This window comes from Cheilinus undulatus, linkage group 12 (assembly GCF_018320785.1).
Source record: "Cheilinus undulatus linkage group 12, ASM1832078v1, whole genome shotgun sequence".
In the NCBI taxonomy this organism is placed as follows: Eukaryota; Metazoa; Chordata; class Actinopteri; order Labriformes; family Labridae; genus Cheilinus; species Cheilinus undulatus.
The window spans coordinates 30,224,336-30,245,093 of record NC_054876.1 but is presented as its reverse complement, the minus strand read 5'-3'; the positions used below and the strand labels follow the sequence as shown (position 1 = coordinate 30,245,093).

Here is a 20,758-nt window from a genome sequence, read left to right as displayed (position 1 = left end):
TAGGCCTTTCAGGGACCTGGGCATTTCTTTTGGTGGGCCTGTCTGTGGAATAAAAGGGTTCTATTAAAGTATAGAAACATGCTAAAATGTATTTAGTGTATGTTAAAAAAAAAAAAAGGTCTGTAAAACTCAATCTAATTTTGTTTCAGATTCTCAGTTTTTCTTTTTAATAAAGTATACAAGAGTGTCATGGCCCAAGACCTAACTATCAGCTTGCCTCTTTTCCCTGTGGTTCTGTGTTTACTGCATCTCCTACACAGAGTTAAGGCCAGCCAATTTATTCTTAGATTATCATTATAGTTTTCTTGTGTGTTGCCTGTTGTGAATCTGTTTCTCTTTTGCTCCTAGATAAACCTCTGCCACCAGTCTGCCCTCTTCAACAATCAGCTTTGATCATCCACTCAGCCACTGACCAAAAGGCCCGCCTTACAATCCACCATTCAGCCAACATCTGACTATAACTATAACTTTATTTAAACATCTTCAGCTGGGTGAATCCTGCTTCTGCACTCTGGCTCAAAAGGAAACTGTCTTTCTGATAACAAAGAGGCGATGCAGGTTTAAAGTTTGTGAAGAAGAAAGAAAATCAATGTGCGGGAATATTTATCTAAGATTATTTTAGGCTTTATGGTCTTAGACAGATAGGACAGCTAAAGAGGGACAGAAAATCTGGAGAGAAAATGGGAGGATGGTATGAGCCAGACAGCAACCAGTGTGATAAGGAATGTGGCCTCTGTGCAGGTGATGCCTGCTCTACCAAATTAACTAATCAAGCATCACAATTTTCTAGTAAAAAAAATCTGATAGTCACTGGTTTTCAAAACCCGTCGACCTCAAAAATCTCAAGTAGCGTGTCATCATGAATAACAATCAGAACAATTCTGGGATATTGCACAACCTCCTGACATAAAGTTTGGCATATGTGGGGGGGCTCCAAGGAAAAATGGTTGGGAACAGCTGATTAAAATTATTAGGAATGTTCCGATACCATTTTTTCCTTCCCAATATGATTACGATGCCAAGGTGTTGGGTATCGGCCAATACCGAGTACTGATCCAATACCAGTGTGAACTTTCTGGACTGACTGCGCAGAGTAGCAAATTATCTTAGATCTATATTTGACTCAACAAATAGAATCATGATGTACAGCATCTCTATGACCCTAAAGTTGTTTTGCTGCTGATTATTGAGCTTTACACCTGATTATTAAAATAACAGTAATACAGGGCACTGCATTACAGGCTTTCTCTATAGGTTATGCTCTATATGCAGCATGACGTGATTATTGAACAGCCTGCAACTGGCTGACAGACCCTTTCAAAGAATAAATATGGCAGTTAGCATTCGTGTTAGCATTTGAGCTAGCGGTAATAAATGATTGTCATTCTATTAAAACAGATAAAAAGACATACAATGTTGCATTTACTGGTGTGGATTTAATCATTCAAGCCCCCAAATGTCACACAAGTTCCAGGCTCACTGAAAATGCTGCCGCAAGGGATTCAAAGGCATCAATAGCGTCAATGGGAAAACACAACCACTAGCTTCAAGAGTAAAACCAAGTAAGAGGCAACGATTTATGGTTCAAAAGTTATTTAACTTTTGATAAACTCTGTCACATCTTGTCGCGTACGACAGCACTGGTCTGGAAGGCATTTTAACAATCACATTCAGAGAAAAACTGTCACACAGACACTATTCTTTGCTGCAGCACTGGGTCCTCTGCTGCTCTTAAACGGTAACACGTGCATGACGTGCTTTCTGACAGCAAAGAAGATTTGATTTCCATTTTCTAGCACTAACAGTTAGCATGGCTAAACAAAACAAAATATAAAGCTAAACCAAACGGTATTGGATTGGTGCATAAACTTGTGTACTTGCCAATAACAATACCTGCATTTTAAGCAGTATCAGACGTATTTCCTGGTATCGGTAACGGAACAACCCTAAAAATTATGATCAAGAGAAGCAGGATTCTTAAGAGCACAAGTGCTAATTCTCTTTAGAACATAACCAGAGGTCCCAGTTCACAGATTTGAGGGAAACATTCCTAATCCCTTTCCTTAAATTCTCCCTGTAACATTTCTCTTGCTGCACTCATAACCCCGAACATAAAACCAAGTCTCACTGCTAAGCTTCTTCACAAAAAAAGGACACATTTCACATCTAAAATAGGCCCCGGATTGATCACACACACAGCAGAGCCACAAAGCAGAGATAAATCTCTCTCAAGTGAATCCCTGCTACATGTTAAGAGTGCATATAGTGTGTTATCGGGGCCTTCATTCAGCTGTGAAGGCCTGTATCAGACAGGCAGCTAGAGTAGCAGCTGCATCTGGGGGAGGATGATAAGACCTGGGCCAGAGAAGATGAGTGCATCCTCCCTCTCCAGATCCTTCTGCACCATGACAACCTGACAAACCGTTACTACGGAAACAAGATAACATCCTGACACTTTTCATGATCAGGGCTCATCTCTGCGATGGTATCCACAGAGGCAGAGATATATGTCATGCTTTAGCAAAACCTTTCTGTACATAATAAGGCTGAGTGTGATTCTGAGAGGGGAGGACGCTGCGGGTTAGTATCATCGACTGAGGAGGTGGTGGGAAGAAGCCGGGCAAAGGAGTAAAGGAGTTCAATTAAATAAAAGGTCAAAGCTAATGAAGCTTCATAGTGGCTAACGGCTTGCTCTTATAGCGCTAACATGCAGGCCAGGGAGATCTGGAGCTGCACGACAAGCAGAGGCATCCACCCTGTAGCACACTCCTAATGGACTGCCTGACATTTAGAATTATGTTCTAATTCATTATCTGTTTATCTATTAACATCCTGCCTGTGTCTTTCAGTCTGATGAGCTTAATGTTTTAAAACTGGAGCTCTCCAAGAAGCTTTGAATAAAAACAAGGAAGCATGTACTGTTGTTTGGAAAAAAAAAAAAGTGATATATGTTAACCTTATTTTCTTCCGTTTCAGAGAGGGAGAGTTATTGCTTCTATCTACTGACTACTAAAAAAAACAATACATGCATAACTAAAGAAACAAACTGGTGGTGTTAAAATAACTGAATTGATTTGTAAACTAATTTAACTATTTTATTTGACCATTATTTGACCACAATGACTCAATGAGATTAGAAAATCTCTTTCAGAAAAGAGATTTGTCTGCTGCAGAAGCCATTAAAAAACGCTCAAACACTACTTCTACAACACAACAGGGTGAAATTACACTATTCATAAATGGCATTCAAATACACAAGAGCTAAATGAAAATAATTGATTTAGTGCATGTATTGTGTTTTTTCAGTTTCTTTGGCTGGAACATGATTAAAGTACGCAAGCAGGAGCCACATTTGACATTATAACCTCGGTACATCCCTACAGTGAAGAGCAACAAATTAGAGGATGGGGACTACTGCTCAGAAGAGTTGAAATGGAGAAGGTTACAGAGGTAAGCTGTCTTAGATGCACACATTTAGCTCTTTCATATCATTTATATTTAAGTATGTTTGGCTTTTGGAGAGCTGATCAACTGTCTGGCTGTCTCAACTTTAAAGTTTTATCTAATCTTTTCCTGACATTTATTATGCACAACTATCAATTATTTTCATATGAAGCACTAATGGTTGACTAATCACATTTCATTTCAAGATTCTGCTCGGCTCATGATTGTTGTTTTTGGCTCAATCCTTGAGCTGCACTTTCTATTTCTGAGCAATCATTAAAACATAAAGCAAAAATTAATTCTGCACATTCATGCCCAACACAACAATTATCACCTATTTTGCAATTGAAAAGCCTTTGAAACATCCCAAAAATCCACCAGCAGGCAAAACTACTGGCATATGGGTATTCAATCAGCAACTCTGTACCCTGTTGACAGCTAATGTGGAGGATTATTAGACCAGAGCAAAAGTCTGCAGTCCACTGAGTGCTCTCTCACACTCTGATTAAGTGTGGTGCACTTTCCTACAACCTGCGTCATTTCTGTTCACTTCACTTAGTTTCTTCTCACTTTAACTAGAATGCCTTTTGACATGCAGAAGCAGCAGACCTGAACCCTGTTATTCAGCCGTGTGCTCTCCGTTCTCTAAGATCAATAGCAACAGCAGAAGTAAGAGACACAGTTTGTACCATAAACAAGAGGTAAAGCTCACCTCAGAGTAAAACTTCTTAAAGCTGTGTTCTGTAAATGACTGCATTCAACAAACAGGCATTTCTGCATCTTTTACAACCTTTTTCCTTCCGTTTGACTGCAAAAAAGAGGACATTAGCAAAAAGTTCCTCTATTTGATATTAAAGAATTAACTGATGTTAACACTGATGTTTGGGAGTTTGTTTGTTTTTTTCTATGAATCTTCTCTGCAAGTGAGCTGGTAGAAATACTGACCAGATGTTAACAAAGCGGGAAAAAGAGAAAGATTTATCTTCATAGAAAATATTCTGACAATGCTTGAGTAAAAAAAAAAAAAAAAAAAAAAAAGTACTTCTAGCTGTTTGCAGTCCCAGTAGTTCCTGTCAAGGAATTTTTTTCATTATGCTATAAGCCAAACAAATGGTGTGCTACTTACCAGTAGAGGTACGGTTTGTCTTTATCCACGTTGATGTTGTTTAGTGGATCCTGTCTGAACCAGGTGTTAATAGTGAATCCATTTTGGTAAGGCCATTTGGCGATTGGTGGCAAAGCTATGGCCTGAGGGAAGAAAACACACATCAGATCAGCTCTTGTCAATGTTTAGAGTGATCAGTCATATGGGATATGTCTGTTTTTGTGCTGCCTATGAACATACTGACATGAATTTATCTCTTGCTGATGTCCTGTACACGTGTAAACATGCTTTTCTAACAAAATCATACCCTTCCTTATTTAAAATGTCAACAAATCCCAGTTAGGGCTCATTCACCGACCATTCTTGTGGAGATATTTCTTTTAAAAACCTACTTAGAAGTACTGAAGGATAATTAGACTTTTACATCTGTTTTCCTTAGAGGGTGGTTCCTAGCTAAGAAAAGAACATAATCAGTTAAGAGCACTCTTTTGCACATAAACAGCTGATATCCCAAGGAAAATTACAGGTATTGTTACCTTTGATACTGAACATGTTTACTTTCAGTCATGACATACAACATAAAAATTATCTTCATGTAGGCAACTTCATTTTAGTTATTAGTGACCTAAAATGTAACCGTTATCAGTATTATCATAGTGTTGACATAATTTACTGAAATATTCACAAACTACTGATCCATCATTTGAAATCACTAGATTTTGTATTAAACAAAACACGCACAAGTAAATTCAGCTGCACAGAGCAGTGTGCACTCTGTTTTGCTAAACATTAAAATATGACTTACTATTAACTAAAAATAAACACTAATCAAATGTGCATTGGCAAAAGCACTTTGTTTAAAAGGCTGTCAAAACATTCAATTTGCGACTTTTTTGATACTGTGGCCTTCAAATTGTACATTATCTGCTATCTTTTCACCTTTCTTTTGTTTGGCTGGAAGTCAAAAAAATAAAAACCTTTAACAGAAAGGGTATAAGCTGAGTAGAGCTTGAATTAAGACTTAAAACAATTAATGACTGTTGTATCTATTTTATATTGCTGTAAAAATAAACACATTTCCAATCTTCACAACTGTATTTATCCAAGTTTCTTGTCAAAAACAGAATTTTCTTTTTCCTGATGTGACAATGAAATGCATCATGACATTATAGGTTGTTTGCAATCATGTTTAGAATGTCCATTGGGAGTCAGGAAGTAGGGACCAGCCATTAGGAATGAATGGGAACAGAGGAAAGTTAGTACTTTACAGCAAATTTTCATCAGAAAATTTCTGCATAGTACATTGAATATGATCCCTAAACATTACAAAAGGTATTATTTTCCAGAAAAGAGAAACATGAGTCTAGAACCCAACCTGACTTATTAAAAAAAAAAAATCCTCATTTTTGTCACAAACATGCTTTTAATTGAAACAGTGATATGCTATCAACCGAATAAACCTTGTGGGTGAATGACTGAGTAAAGATGTGCTGTCCAGAAGTGAGCCTGCTCTAAGAAATGTCTCTTCAAACTGAGCCATTGTAGCTAGCTCCCGTTTGAATGCCAGTTTCCTTTCCTCCATCCTTTTGTCGTTACTTAATCCACATTTAAAAAGCAAAACTGGTACCAAATGAAGAGCCTTTGGGAGCCAAATGACCAGCTCCACTGAGTTAAGCTAAAAGATCTGGATCTCTTAAAGGAGACAGATTTCCCACCACAACAGATAAGAGTGGACAGACATCAGCTGAGGAAACACAGGCAGGATCAGGGTTAAATGTGCTAAACAATGACAAATTGTACTGAACCAAACCGGACCACTGTGTGAAAACAAATCATTTACGTGTGTTGTTGTGTGACACCACCCCTTCAGGCTTTGGATAAAAGCTTTTTTTTTAATCAGCTATTCCTTGAGACTTTTAAACTTTTTATAACTGTGCCAGAATATTTCACAACTTTCAGGACACAAAATTGGCTCAAGAATGTTTTTATATTGCACTCTGAACACCTGGTAGTTTCATAAACTGTTAAAAAAAATGTCCTTTTTGGTAGCTTTTCTCTATTATCAGCTCAGTAAAATGACTCAAGCAGCAGTGGAAGTCGTTTTACTGAGCTGGTAAAATATTAGAAAGTTTAGTGAGTATATCAACTTCTATTTGACAATGCAACATGGATTTCAATATTGGATTTGTAGTTTTATCGAATGAAACTTGCAGCAAAAACTTTCCATGGTGATCTGAGCAGATGAAGAGCAGCTAAAGCCAGTAAGTGCATACTACTACTGGTCAAATTTTTTGTTTTATGCCAACAGATGTGTTTGTGTATTATTCTTACCGCTGCACTGCGTCCTGGAAAGTTGAAGAAGGTGTCAGGGCCGTGTCTCTGTGGCATCTGGTTCAACACGGACAGGAGCTTGATAGCATGTCTTGGCTGGAGAAGAGAAGAGAGAAGGAAGGAAAAAGGAGAAGAAAGTGTTTGTCATTATTGTGTGGCGGATATCAGCTATCAGTCGCATGGAGAGGGCTATTAAAAAAACCGCGGTGTGACATCACATCTCTACCACAACCCTCCTGGATCGATAACTCTTCAATCACCTCCGCCCCCCTCCGACATCACCTCATCAATACTATGGCAACCCTTAATCGATCTGTCGCTGGAGGGGGTTGCCGAGGGTGAGGAGGAATTAGAGAAGACAGGGAAATAGGGACGGGGTGGATGAGGCGGGGATAGTTATTGGATGGAAGAGTCACTGAGAGAGACGAGCTGTAGGGATGGATGATGGAAACGCTGCGGACCACTGGCCAGGGGTTGTTGATAGCAGTCATCCTGGAGCCCGAGTAGAGGTGAGATTGACGAGAGGGGACGAGGGCATATTGACTGAGTTAGAGAACAGTAGCTGCTGAGGCATTATACAGCCTGTACACTCACTAACACTACATCCAGCAGGGGTGGTGACAAGCTAGCTTCACAAAATCATCCCAAATGTCCACCAATCAGTATATGGAGCAAGTAAGAAAAAGCCGAGCCACTTAGTAAACTACAGGGACTAGTTTAAAAGAATTTATACTAAGCATTCCCTAAACTCAAATCCTGAATTAATCTCATTTACAGGTTCTTCAAATAAACTGTTTTGGGCAATAGAAGTACGCATCAATCAGCTAGTGCATGATTTATTTCTCCCTCATTTTTCTTTGAAACCAATTTCATTGATTTTTTTTAGCAACATTTTCATTGTAAGTAGGTTAGTATTGGGGCTGAACAATCTGGGAAAATAATCTAATTGCGATCTTTTTACAAATACTGTGATTAAATATGCAATTATTTTTCAAGTTTCTCATAAGATAAGACATTCTCTATTGTCTCTGAAGGGCAATCTGCCTTGGGTGGTAGTGCACTGTACACAGCTCATAACATGCACTAACATTCAAAAGGAAAAGAAGCAACTGTACAAACAACAAGGTCTGAAAACATGAATGCAAAGTCTAAAAAATATTTTTCAGCAAACACAACCAATAAATCATCTTTTGAACATGAGCTGTACTTTCCTGTAGGCCAGGCCTATTTGTTAGAATGGAATGAGATGAAGCATGGATCAATATGAATCACAAATTATTATATTAAACTACTGCATCTGAACTTTTGACTCACACATGCTTTTTCTTTTATTCCATAAACATTCATGAGCGAGATTAATATTCAAACCACAACACCAAACTGTGCTGTTTATCTATACATCTTGTTCCTCTAGATCAGCAATACTCACATGGAGATCTTTTGTGATGATTTGTGGCTCTTTTATGTCTTCATTTGAAATATTCTCCCAAAAAACCTTAAAAAAAAGACACTTTGACCTCAGAAATTATCCATTGCAAGTAACATTAATCAGTTTCTTTCCCATACTTAATATACTTAATATACTTAATGCCACTTTTTGCCCATTATTGCCACTTTTATCCTGTTTGTGCAGTTTTTCACCAGTTTTGGCCTCTTGTATCCCGCCTTTTGCGATTTGCAATTTTTCTCCTGTTCTGCCATTTTTTGCCACTTTCCCCTGTTTTTGTTAAATTTTCCCACCTTTCTGATGCTTTCGGACCATTTTTGTCACTTTTTACTCATTTTGCCATGTTTTTGGCACTTTTCATCCATTTTTGCCACCTTTAACTTATTTTTATCGTTACTTTAACCCATTTTTCCACTCTTTAGGACTTACACTGTGGCTCTTCCAAAAGCATTTTTCAACAGTTTGGCTCTCTGGTTAAGCAGGGTTGAGTAACACTGCTCTATATTCTACATTTAACATCCCATTCTTATTGTTACATTTTTTTGTCATTCCACTACTGTGTGAATAATTGGCTGCTAGTGTTTCATGCCCCTTTCCACAAACAAAAGTCACGTTAACCCTTAGAAGTCTGCAGGCTAATTTTTCCATTTTTTAAACACTTTTCTTTTGACAACATAAACAACTCAGAAAAAAAATTCATCATGCTTATGTTTGGCATCATTTCATTTTTTAAGCGCAACCTTAACTTTATGAAATCTGAACTATTTTTCAACTTTAACATTTTAACTTCACCTCATAAAGGAGGAAGTTGTCACTTCAACAGTTGTACGCTTACACATAGAAGTGGTAAAATCAAATATATCAAATTAAAAATGATTATTCTTTACACAGAATATATATGCATCTCTAGGAGGTTTTTTTGTCCACTAAACCAGTGGTTCTCAACTGGTGGGTTGGGACCCAAAAGTGGGTTGCAGAGCTATTTCCAGTGCGTGACAAATGTGTGTGTGTTGGGAAAAAATGGTAAAAGAGTCTGTGAAGCTCTTTAATATTTTTTTTCTGTTCTTAGCAGTAACATTTTAACAGAGAAACTTTAAGCTATTTCCCCTCAATTTTTGAGAATTTTTACTGTGGACACTTTTGATTATATAATCTCCAGGATTTTTTCTATAAATTAAAAAAATAAACTCACAAGGAACTAGGAACTCTTTGGAATTTCCAGCAGTAATTAGTAGGACTTTTCACAGAACCTTTCAGCAGTTTTATCAGGAAGTTTCCAGACTATTTCAGGTTTTTGTTGGGAAACTTCCAGGAAACTTTCTGGAATTTTACCAGGAATGTGTCCCAGAAACTTTTGGCAATCTTCTATGATACCATTCTGGAAACTTTGGGGTATTCTATTTAGTCTTTTTTTTGTCGCATTATGTTGTGTACTGTCTGAGGTCCAAACAGCACCATGTTTTACTGAATAAATCTAGTTGGAAAAAAAAAATCATCTGAAATTTGGGTTGCGATTGCAAATTAAGGAACTGGTAGGGGAACCACTTGAGAACCACTGAACTAAACAATGCCCAAGTTTATAATAATTTACTTAAGTATACAGAGAACTTTATGGCATTCTTTGCATCCCGAAACTGTGAGGGATTTCCAAATGGAGCGTATTAATCATACAAAGATGTATAAGTGAGCCATCTTTGCTGTCTCTGCTGTCAAAGATGACTAGACATGGTTGGTGAGTGTAACTTTTGAGTGTCCTGTTAAAAAGTCTAGAATTTAAGACAAAGAGAAACAAATAAGCACCTGAAAAAGACTTTTATCCCACTTTTGGTAGTCATAAAAAGGCAAGGATGTTCTCTGTAGTATGTATGGTGAAGAGTCATTGTAGGGGATTTTACCTGGAAAAGCAATACTACCATGGCTCTTTAATTTTGACAGAAATATCTCGGTTGAAGCTCTGTTGCATTAATAAGGCTGATTACAAGAGGGGGAAAGATTAAACATAAGCTAAATTGTCCATATCTTGACATATGCTCACAAATCAATCTAAACATACACGCACACATGCACAGACACAAATAAATACACATCCATCCTCTTATCCTCAGTTATTAGCGGCGCTATCCCATTAAGTCACATCCACACTAATGACACACAAACAAATGCTGCATAATTAATCTGATGCAATTCAATTTTAGCTTCCACAGTTATTGATATCACAGTAATAATATATTAAAAACAATTATGTTAAACATTTGTCTCTTTTAAAAAAAAAGAAAATTATGAGTTAAATATAAAAAAGATTAACTGAACCAAAATCACTGATTAGTCATTGATCTTGCATATAATTTAACTGTACTGCACTGCATTGTTTTTAATAGAAGATGAATAAATGAGCTTCAAAAGACAAATAAGATTAAGGAAATACAGAGTTGAGTGTAAAGGAGGAAGCTTAAAATTGGGAATGCTTGAATGAAATGTGGATTGATCGACATTTCAAAGAAGGATTTCGTCTCAGTGAAGCCTTCGCTGATTTCTGAAGAGGTGTTATGAAGCTCAATGATGGCGGTTCCTCATATTAGAAATGCTGACTTAAACTAGGATTTTCTATGATTTGGTGCAAACAGGTGGAGTTGATGCAGGTTAAATGAGTATCTGGGTGTTAAATTTAGCCTGTCTTGTTATCTTCTAGCTAGTATGCTCCATACAATAAAAACATCATTAAAGCATTTTAAAGTCAGTCACAGCATCGAGCTAAAGAAAAAACAGCCACAACATGTTCATCAGTGAGATCAGCCACACCCCAATTATTATGCATAAGTATGCACAGATTTTATCACTGATTTATACATCTCCAGTGAATCTACACCATAGATATGGTATAGTGGTCTACTCAGTTATGAGCACTCTGCATTTGTGCGCAGGTGTGTTTGCAGAGGTGTGAATTTCTCTACTAGTTGCTGTAAATTGCGTGTTTACAGTAAATCCTTGTTTGCTTACAGGAAACCATGGAAACTGTTATGTTGAAGTTGGAGTTGATCCGTTTTGAGAAGCAGCTGATTATTCTGAAATTATTGCAAAGAAGAAGATGAGAAATGGAAGATGAAAAGGACTCTGAACTAGATGAGGCAGAGGATGGGGATGTGTGTGTAAATTATTGTAAATGCAGGAAATACAGCCATACCCAGCAGACCAATCACAGGGCTTTTGGTCTGCATAGCTTCAATGTGTATTTGCATTTTTAAGAACCTGACACAACACAGACATCTCAGGGGGGTGTGGGGCTCTGTCTGCTTTATGTTGTTAAAATTAGATTTGCAAATTCATTTTGTAAATCATGATTAGACACATAATGGATAGTTCATGCATATATTTTTTTGCATATATGCATTTATATAAAAAGTTGTAAAATGTACTATTAGAAATCATTTTAAAATAGAAGGCATCTGGTGACCCCTTCTCAAACTCTTGCGACCCCCAAGAGGGTCCTGACCCCCATGTTGAGAACCACTGTTTTAAGGTATGATATTTGTGTTGTCTAAAAACTAACTGCACCCACTGATACACACAGACAATATGAAAATCAAATCATATTTGTCACAGCTTCTGTCTCCATTCACTTACCCAGATGCCGTTGTCTCCCCTCAGCATACTGAAGAGCAGCTTCAGCTCCTTCACTGTGATGCTGTAACTGGCCATGACGCCCAGCATGTCCACCAGGAGGTCTGGGGGAACAAATACACAGAGACAAAGAGGGTGAGCACAGGAGAGCAGTGTGTGTTTGTGTGTGCTTTCATGAGTGTGTTTGTGATTCAGCATTGGAAGGTCTTCCAACAACACTTCTCTGATAAGATATGATGAGGTAATGCCGCACTTGTTGTGTAATCCATGATTCAGTGCACGCAAAATCCAACCAAGTACACAAATTACACACAGCGTTGAATCTGGAGCAGAGTTGCTGTGCGTGGCATTATTCAGTACCTTAAGCACATACACTGCAATTAAATTTCTTGTCTCGTTAGATTTTATTGATCTTGGTGCATCATGTAATAGGAGACCAAACACACAGAGAAAGTGTAAACCACTGTCAGCTACTTACTAAATACACAAAATCTTGTAATCTAAAATCAACAACAGTGACACACTCTGATATTATGTATGAGATCAATAATGATACAATGAAAAGCCAATAAACTAGATACCATATCCCACATACTGTATCTTTTTCGAATTAATGCCAAGACCTATGCAGTGGTTGTGATGGTCAAAGACTAACCTCGACCCAAGAATTTAATTTCAGTTTATGTCAAGGTCTGAAAAACTTGGTTAACACTGTAGATGTACAGTAACAACACTCAACTCTACAATAGAGTATCAAAATACTGGGTCTATATTACATTTTTTTCATGATCTTTAAGATTTTCTTTTCATTTTAAATGAGATTGTGATCAGAATTTATGAATAAACATCTTATTTCAATTCACTGCCTTCTTAAAGAGGTAGTGAACACTTCAACATTTTTTTCCAGCTGTACACTTAAGTATCTGACTGGACTATGATAAAACACACCAACGCTGGTGTTATTTCTGACATTCGCACCAAACTGATAAAAATCTGCATTTTATGTCTTTAATTAGCTAAAACGGACATCTGTCTTGAAAATCTTTCTGAAATGGAGGGCTTTTACCACTGGTAGGTTTCTACATCACAAACTCTATATAAAAGGTAGAACGTTACGGCCTCTAACTGACTTTCCCATTCAGAAACCACTCCCATCCTCTCCTGCACCTGCACTGCTTCAGCTCCGGCTTTAATAACGCCGGTGCTGGAGGCGACCGCCCAAACAGGTAGTGCTCAGGACCACAACGGCCTACCACCAAACTACAGCCTGCTTCTGAGGACTCTGGAGGGGACACCTCAAAAAATCGCTCTGAGGCGGCAGGGCTGCAGGACTCTGTGTCACTTTCTGGCAAGGGGAGTCATTGTCACTTCCGCTTCATCTAGAAAACCCCGCCCTTTAAAAAAACAAACAAACAAACACCCCCCCCCCGGCATTTTCCCCTCCCTCCTCTCAGTCCCAAACTGCCCTCTTTCCGTGCATTTTTTGAAATCCTGAAGTGGGCGGAGTTAGCTTTGAGCTGGGGTTTCACTTACACTTTAAATATAAGTAAATTTGAGGCTTGCTACTTTGGAATCTAAATTAAATTGACAATGTTTGTATTTATGTTTAATTACTCTGCAAGGTATGACAAAACCCTTAAGTTACATGCTTATGTATTTCTTGTAAAAGGTTTGTTTGAGAGAGAGAGACTTTTGCTATTTTTAAATACATGCCTAGCAACAATGTCTCAAAAAAATCACCACACTGTTTTTATTTCACACCCTGTCCTAACTTTGGGTTTGTAACAAGCTATGGTCAGGTTGTTATAACACCACAACAGACTCATTATCCCAGTAAAGGAGCTTTTTAATGACCTCAGGTAACTGAACTGACAAAACAGGGCTTCAAAAATATTTTCCTTGCATATCTAAGCAGATAATTAAAAAGCACATTGTGTTAAAAGGCATTTGTTCGCTGAACATGACCTTCCTGCCTCATTGACTTTGTCTTCACACAGCCACAACAGATCAGTGTGGATATGGTGGGGTAGTGTGCAAGCTTCTCAAGAGTGCGGCAATCTGCTTACAAAGGCTCTTCTTTTCCATTAGGGCCTGCTAGATGTGAATAGAGCTTCCAACAATATTTCATTAGCCAGAGCCTAGCGACAGGAAATACAGCAGCTGACTGGTTCACTGAGGTGCCTGGTATGAGAGGAAAACCACAATACACAATGTCCTAGATTCAAAAGCCCTAGGCCCTGTTTTTTAGCTAGATCAATGCATGTAGGACATTTCAAACAGTTTTTAAAAGGCATTTGAGTCGTGGTTCAGAATAAGAATCTATGAAAATTGGCATTGAATTGATGTGAAAGGCATATTCTCTGCTGTGGTGAGCTATAAAAAGTCACTGAAGTTATAAAGTACATTATCCTGCGGCGGCAGGCAAACAGAGAGGACACAGTTTTGGGGCATGGGGGATGGAGGACACAAACTCTGAGGCATCATTAAGGGGAAGTCAAGGTCAATCAGATGATGTAAAGAGATGGCTGTATGTGTTGTTTTGTAATGAAGCCCTCCACACAAATCACAGCTAACACAAAAAAAACACCCTGAGTCCCTACGCTGTTTCTGTAGCACCAGAAAGGAGTTACGGTGGCTAGCTGCAAGAAAAACATTTATAAAAGGATCCTCTCATGATGAAAAGTCAGAGTTCAGGGGAATCCATCGGTAACACATAAACATAATTTGTTTATTCATAAGCATTAACCGTCCATGTAAAACTATGAGCTCTAATTCAGTTTTAAGAGGCAATTCATTTGCTTTAAAAACCTTTGCTTTTAAAAACACCTGCCTATGTGTGGACTAGGCCTAAGTGTATATAGCTTTATCTTCCAGGTTGCTAGGTGCACTTACAGTCATGTGCATAATTTTTAGGTATGTAGGACGCTAAGGATTCATCACAGGGCCTGATGTGCCACAACCCAGGACTGGAGCAGTGGGGTAAGACGCCAAGAGACAATCTCAACACATGTTGGCACACGAGCCAAGGTCAAGCCTGATGGCATATCTTTTGTCCAGGATTTTTCACCTCTGGTGATACACCAAGAGGACCATCTGCAGTTTTTGGACCCTTGGGACATTCATAGCATGACCAGGGGCTGTCATGGCATGTGTTACAGCTGCAGCAACAATCATAAAACAAGGAAAAGAATCAGGATGAAATCCTGGCTGGAATAAAGGAACAGTTGTGTTTATGCAAATATCAAACATGTTTAGTATTTACGATTCAGGGTCTGGGAGGCTACAACCAGTTTGGAGCAGTAAAACAACTGTATTGACACCACACGCATGAGGATTATTCAGACAAATAATTGTTTGCAACAAGGGCCACAATTATCAGGAAGGGAAATCTTGCCTCTTAAAATCCTGTAGTGTGTGGCCAGCCTTAGTCTCCATTACAGGTCTTACTTCAGCCCCTATTTGGCCTAAACATGCCTAAAAAATATGCACAGTACTGTATATCACAGTGACCATGAGAGCAAGAGAAATTAAGAGAGCTAGAGAGCTAGAGAAAGAGAGTGTGAGAAACTACGCTGATGCTACCTATGTAACACCAAAACTCTAATTAACCACAAGGAAAAAAATAACCGGCCTTAAGACAGCTCTGAATATCTGGAGCATCGTACTCTCGTATTATGTGTAAAACTATTTCAGAGGCTTTTCAAGAGGAAATTGAAGTAAAAGTTGTAACAGAGCTTGAGTCTACTTTGTGTTAGAGTTTAAAAGGTTACTGTGCTAACTGGTGACTTTCAGCCAAACTTTCAGCCGAATGCATCCGTGGATTGAAAATGTTACAAAGGATGATGAAGTTGGAAAATGTCCAAAGGAAAGTCTTGCTTTTCTAGCATGATGTGAAGAATACACCAAGAAAAACACTGCCATTTCTGAAAAACAAACCAAAGAGGTAGGAGTTTCAGTAGAATTCTACTGAAACTCACTAGTTCTGTTATACTAGGTATGTTTTGACATTAGAGTAAAGGTTCAGGTGTTCCTTTTTTCCCAATTTAGTTTGTCAGAAAGCTCAAACATAATCCAGTATCCAAAGAGAAAGTACACACAAAAACAAATAACAACAAATATATAAAGGATACAATATACTTGAGAAATAGTCATGTTAAAAAAAACAGAAAAAAGATTTTTCCCTGTTATTTTCTCTTTTTCATTTTACTTGAAACAAACCATAAACATCTGTGCAGAAGATGTCACACTTACTCACTTATCACATTAATAACTTTTGGTAGTCTAGTATAGATAGAGAGCAATCTGTTAAAACCTGGTCAGAGTAAGTCTGAGGAAATGTATCGGACCCATTTTGACCATAATTCCTTCAATTTCTCTGACTGTAGCTTTTTAGAAACAGTTAGACTCTCCATACTGTAACTTTTATGAACCGTTTTTAACCAGTCTTCAAGAGTTGGACCATCAGGTTGTAACCAATAGGATTTAAGTTTTGGGCAGCCCCACAGTAAGGGGTATAATGGTCGGCTACATTTGAACTACACAACCTCCAACAGTCTGTTCCCACACCTTGATATTTCTTCTGAGCAGGAGTAATAAAGAACCTCATGACACTTTTCCATCCAAATCCCCTACAACTGTGAGAAGATGTAGTTTTCCAATGGAATTTACATTTACCATTCATCTTCAGATATACCATTCTTCCTTCTCTTTCCCATTTCTTTTTAACATGCAAGATGTTTGAATTTAAAGAGCACTGAAATCTTTTATATAATCTGGACATTATTCTGCTTCCACTCCCAGATTTATAGGATAAGTGTTAACTTTTCCATCTTTCAGTGTTATCAAATGGTAAAATAAGATAAGATAGGTAAGCCTTTACCAACATACTATTTTATGTTATCAAAGAGTTGCATCAACATTTAGGCCCAGCCTATCTAAGCTGAGCAGGGAATTGAAGCCCTTTCTATCATTTATAACTTCATTAAACTACCATGTTAAGCTTAGCTAACCCTGTTCACTTTTTTGCCCTGGCAAACATTTGTGGTATTCGTGGTATTAACTTGAGACAAGTTTTATGTCCCTCAGATTATAACTGCAACATAAAACACCACAGTATGACACTGAAGCAGAATTTGAGCACCCTGCTCCAAGTGATGTCTAAGAAAAATGGGCACTGGGTAAATGCTGTCAGTTAAAGAAGGGAAAGGCTGTGTAAACTTAATCAATGCTTTCTCCACAATTGCATGTCATAGCGCAACACGTATACATCATTAAGGAAACAGAGATTATTCTTTTTACCTGAAGCTTTAATACAACCTCAGGATCTGTTGTCTTTTCTGCATGGCGTGTGGCTCTTAACACACAGCCCTTTCTATGGGATTGCAATTGTTTTCCCACCTACACACACAACCCACTGCTGAATGCAGGAGCTGTTTTTGCAGTTGTGAAGAACAATTGATGGAGAAACACTACCTGCTTGAAAACACAGCATGCTGCATGTTGAGGGTACGTGTGAAAAGCAACAATTAAATAACTAAAGCCTTCACAACAAGGGTCCTTTTACTCAGTTATCATCATAAATTGATGACACAGGAGCGGAGGAGTCAAAGTGCTCATGTGATTTTGAAAAAGTATTTCTGAGTTTCCAATTCATTATTTCACCACTTCACAGCAAAATCAATACTCTATTTTTGTTCCAACAGTTAAAAAAATACATTCAATAAAAGCATGAAATAAGAATGAGTAGCTCTGCAACTACTGAAAAAAAACACATCTTGTTATGTGTGTAATGTCAGAAATTGCTTTAAATATGTGAAGATATAACATTTATTATGCAGCTATGCATGATTGTGTGCATATTTTTGTTACTGATATAAAATGCTTGAGCAAGTATTCCTCCAGGGATTTTATTTCATGACACAGATAAAAACAAACACTGCATCATTTTAAAGTTGGATAAAATAGTACTACTTGGTATTCAGCATTAATAATAAATAAAAAATATGTAAATATCTGTGTGCTTGGCTGTGAAATCAGTAACTTAGATTAGATTCAACTTATTCCCTTTACTTTTAGCAGGTACATCTGCCAGATTTCTGCTTTTTGGACTGCACTTGTTTGCTAAACAAACATTTCCATGCTCAAATTATTCTTTTTGGATTTCAAGGTTGTTGCACCATAACATGAGGAAATATCTGAGTCAAGCAAATATTTATACATGGCACTGCACAGCATACCTTTAAGTCCCTGTTAAACAAATTCAGAAATGTGTTTTTAAACAAACTATACTGCATATGCTAGGGAAAACTGAATTGTAGACTTTGACCATTAAGAAGTGGTCAGCCACTTTCAAGTATAGGTTTTTGAGGGCAGAACCAATGGGAGGGCTCATTGACACACTAGGGTTCCTTAAGCATAATCCTGCCCCCAGCACTACAATACAGATGTTAAACAATATAATACAGACTTCAAGTGTCTTTGTGTTCATGACTTCCTGCTCCTACCTGCAATCATGTCATCCACAGTGCTCATCTTGAGCAGCACCTGCTGGATGAGGCCCACCTCGGTGCTGGTCTGCAGGTTGCGGACGCTCTTGCGGAGGATGGCGGTGAACATGCTCCAGATCTCTGCCTGGCAAGTCACTTCACAGTGGGACAGCAGTTCCACCATGCAGCCGATGCTCTCCGCTTCCTGGATGATAAAGTTCATCTCCAGGTCAAACTCGCCGCCCACCAGCTGGAGGAGGAGGAGGAGGAGAAAGACGGGAATGGGGGAAATGTTTAGGGAGGCAGGAAATGGAAGGGAATTATTAGGGTTTGGATACAGGAGGAAGAAGGGGGAAGGATGATGAAGCAAGTGGGAGGAGAGAGAAAGAGAAAATGATTTAGTGAAGCGTTTAACTTTGTGTCTTTAGGAGAGGTAAGCCTGGCTTCTGATGGATGCTGATTGTGGTTGGGGAAGCATTTCTTCTGCTGGGGGCTGCACATGCTTCAAGAAATAAATGTCCATCATCTGTGCACACATACACAAACATACAATGCCATTTCCTCTTCAGCTCCCTCTCTTAAGTGAGAAGCACCGCATTCTCCTCTTTGAACTACAATCACTTTCAGAATAGAGCAGACACAAAAATGCCCCCCTCTGCTGCCTCAGATACACACACAACCCTGAAAGCACACAAAGGCACACACACAGACACTGATTAATGCACATTTCGGTCCATGTCCTCTCAGATAGCATTAGTCAGAGGACACTATACTTTGGAAAACGAGTGCAAATGTTCTGTCTCTTAATGGCTGCTGCACTATAATTGCTTGTGATAGTATAGCCTGCAAATCACTGTGACTCACACACACACTAACACACACATAGACTAGCTGCTCACTCATGTACTGCATGAACCAAAGCATACCCACGCAGTTCATCCTCCCAATACTACACTATCCAGGAAATGGTAGCCATAGCAACGAGCAAGCGAAGAGAGCACTGTTGAGGTCATTTGATCAGATGGTACAGAAACAAGCAATAAGTAATGAGAAGGTTGCAGATGAAAAAAAACAGACAGTAAAAAGGGTAAACATGACTGTCACTATGATGTTTTAGGAAAAGAAAAACAGAAAAGTCAAGTACAGGCAGCATGTTTCACAGTGAGATGAAGAGGAAAGAGTGGTGTGCTGCTATCTGAAGAGGCAGAGAAGAATAAAATGTGTCAGTGTCATTGAATAACACAGCCAGGGACAATTTAGTCAAAAATGAAAACTGAATCTGCACTGTAATCAATAAAGGGTTAATTCTCAGTAAAAGAGAACTATTCAGAGTAAGGCTGGGAATTAATTCTCTATAATTGTCTGTGCACGCTCTTATCTTAATGAGATCATGGTGCAAGTTTTAATTCTAATTTATTGCATAATAGTAGAAACAGCCCTGGCTCAAACATCAACTGAACAAACACCATGACAACACAGCAAATTGAGATGTAGCTGAAAGCTCTGGGGATAAGGAAGACTGGTCTGACTCAAAGATACGTAGTAGAAATGCTGACAACTTCTGAGCCAGATGACAGACTAAGCTCTGTAGGTATTGTTTCAGTCACAGCATTGATCGAGGGGAGATGGTGCTTTTGCCACCAGGACCTCTCAGAATGATTTGCCTGAGGAGGAAAGGCAAGCAGAATCAGTGATATCTTCAATAATTTTTCTAAAAATAGATTAGAGAGAATTGCTTAATATCATGCTATCCTTTATTTGCCTATTTAAAATAAGTAGCTCTTATCTTTTTTTATCCTATAGCCTTTGCCTTTCCTTTTCGCTTTTACTCCTTTCAATTTTTTTTTCATCTTCGTCTTGCCAGTTTAGGTTCTTCGCTGTTAGCTAAGTTCTGTGATTTGCTTGGTAAAATTTAGTACTGTTTGTTCTTTATAGATTGGATAAGAAATAGTTATCATTGTCATTAGTGCCTTTAGTGGGGAATAGTTATTCTCATAATTTCCCAATTTGATTTACACCGCTTTCCACATTATTAAGCAAATGACATTTTTCTCTTATTTTCCTGGGCTTGCCTCCCCACCTAACCATGTAAGTGAAGAACATAAGAACAGTGGGATTTTACCAGCAGCCGAGACTTCCCACTTATTCTACACCTAGAATTGAAGATGGCGCTAAATTTCTACTTCTGTCAGGTCAGGTCAGGTATGGGAGCATATGCCAGCTCTTCTCAGTACTGCCACCTATACTAGTGGGGAATACTGTCATCTTGATTGACTTTTTTTCCAGATTCAGACGCATTCACTGTGGGTCTTTACAACCCCTAGTGTA

The 20,758-nt window shown here is 38.3% G+C and overlaps 1 protein-coding gene across 9 annotated transcripts in view; it reads right to left on the bottom strand.

Moving 5' to 3' along the window:
• The window catches only part of nbeaa (neurobeachin a), a 164,433-nt gene that overhangs the window by 96,861 nt on the left and 46,814 nt on the right, over positions 1-20,758 (bottom strand). For all 9 annotated transcript variants that reach the window (XM_041801758.1, XM_041801759.1, XM_041801760.1 and 6 more), the window contains exons 2-5: positions 18,449-18,680; positions 11,949-12,049; positions 6,881-6,976; positions 4,571-4,692 (exon numbers count right to left, since the gene is read on the bottom strand). In XM_041801758.1, the coding sequence (XP_041657692.1) occupies positions 4,571-4,692; positions 6,881-6,976; positions 11,949-12,049; positions 18,449-18,680 (551 nt within the window). The remainder of the gene's footprint in view (positions 1-4,570; positions 4,693-6,880; positions 6,977-11,948; positions 12,050-18,448; positions 18,681-20,758) is intronic.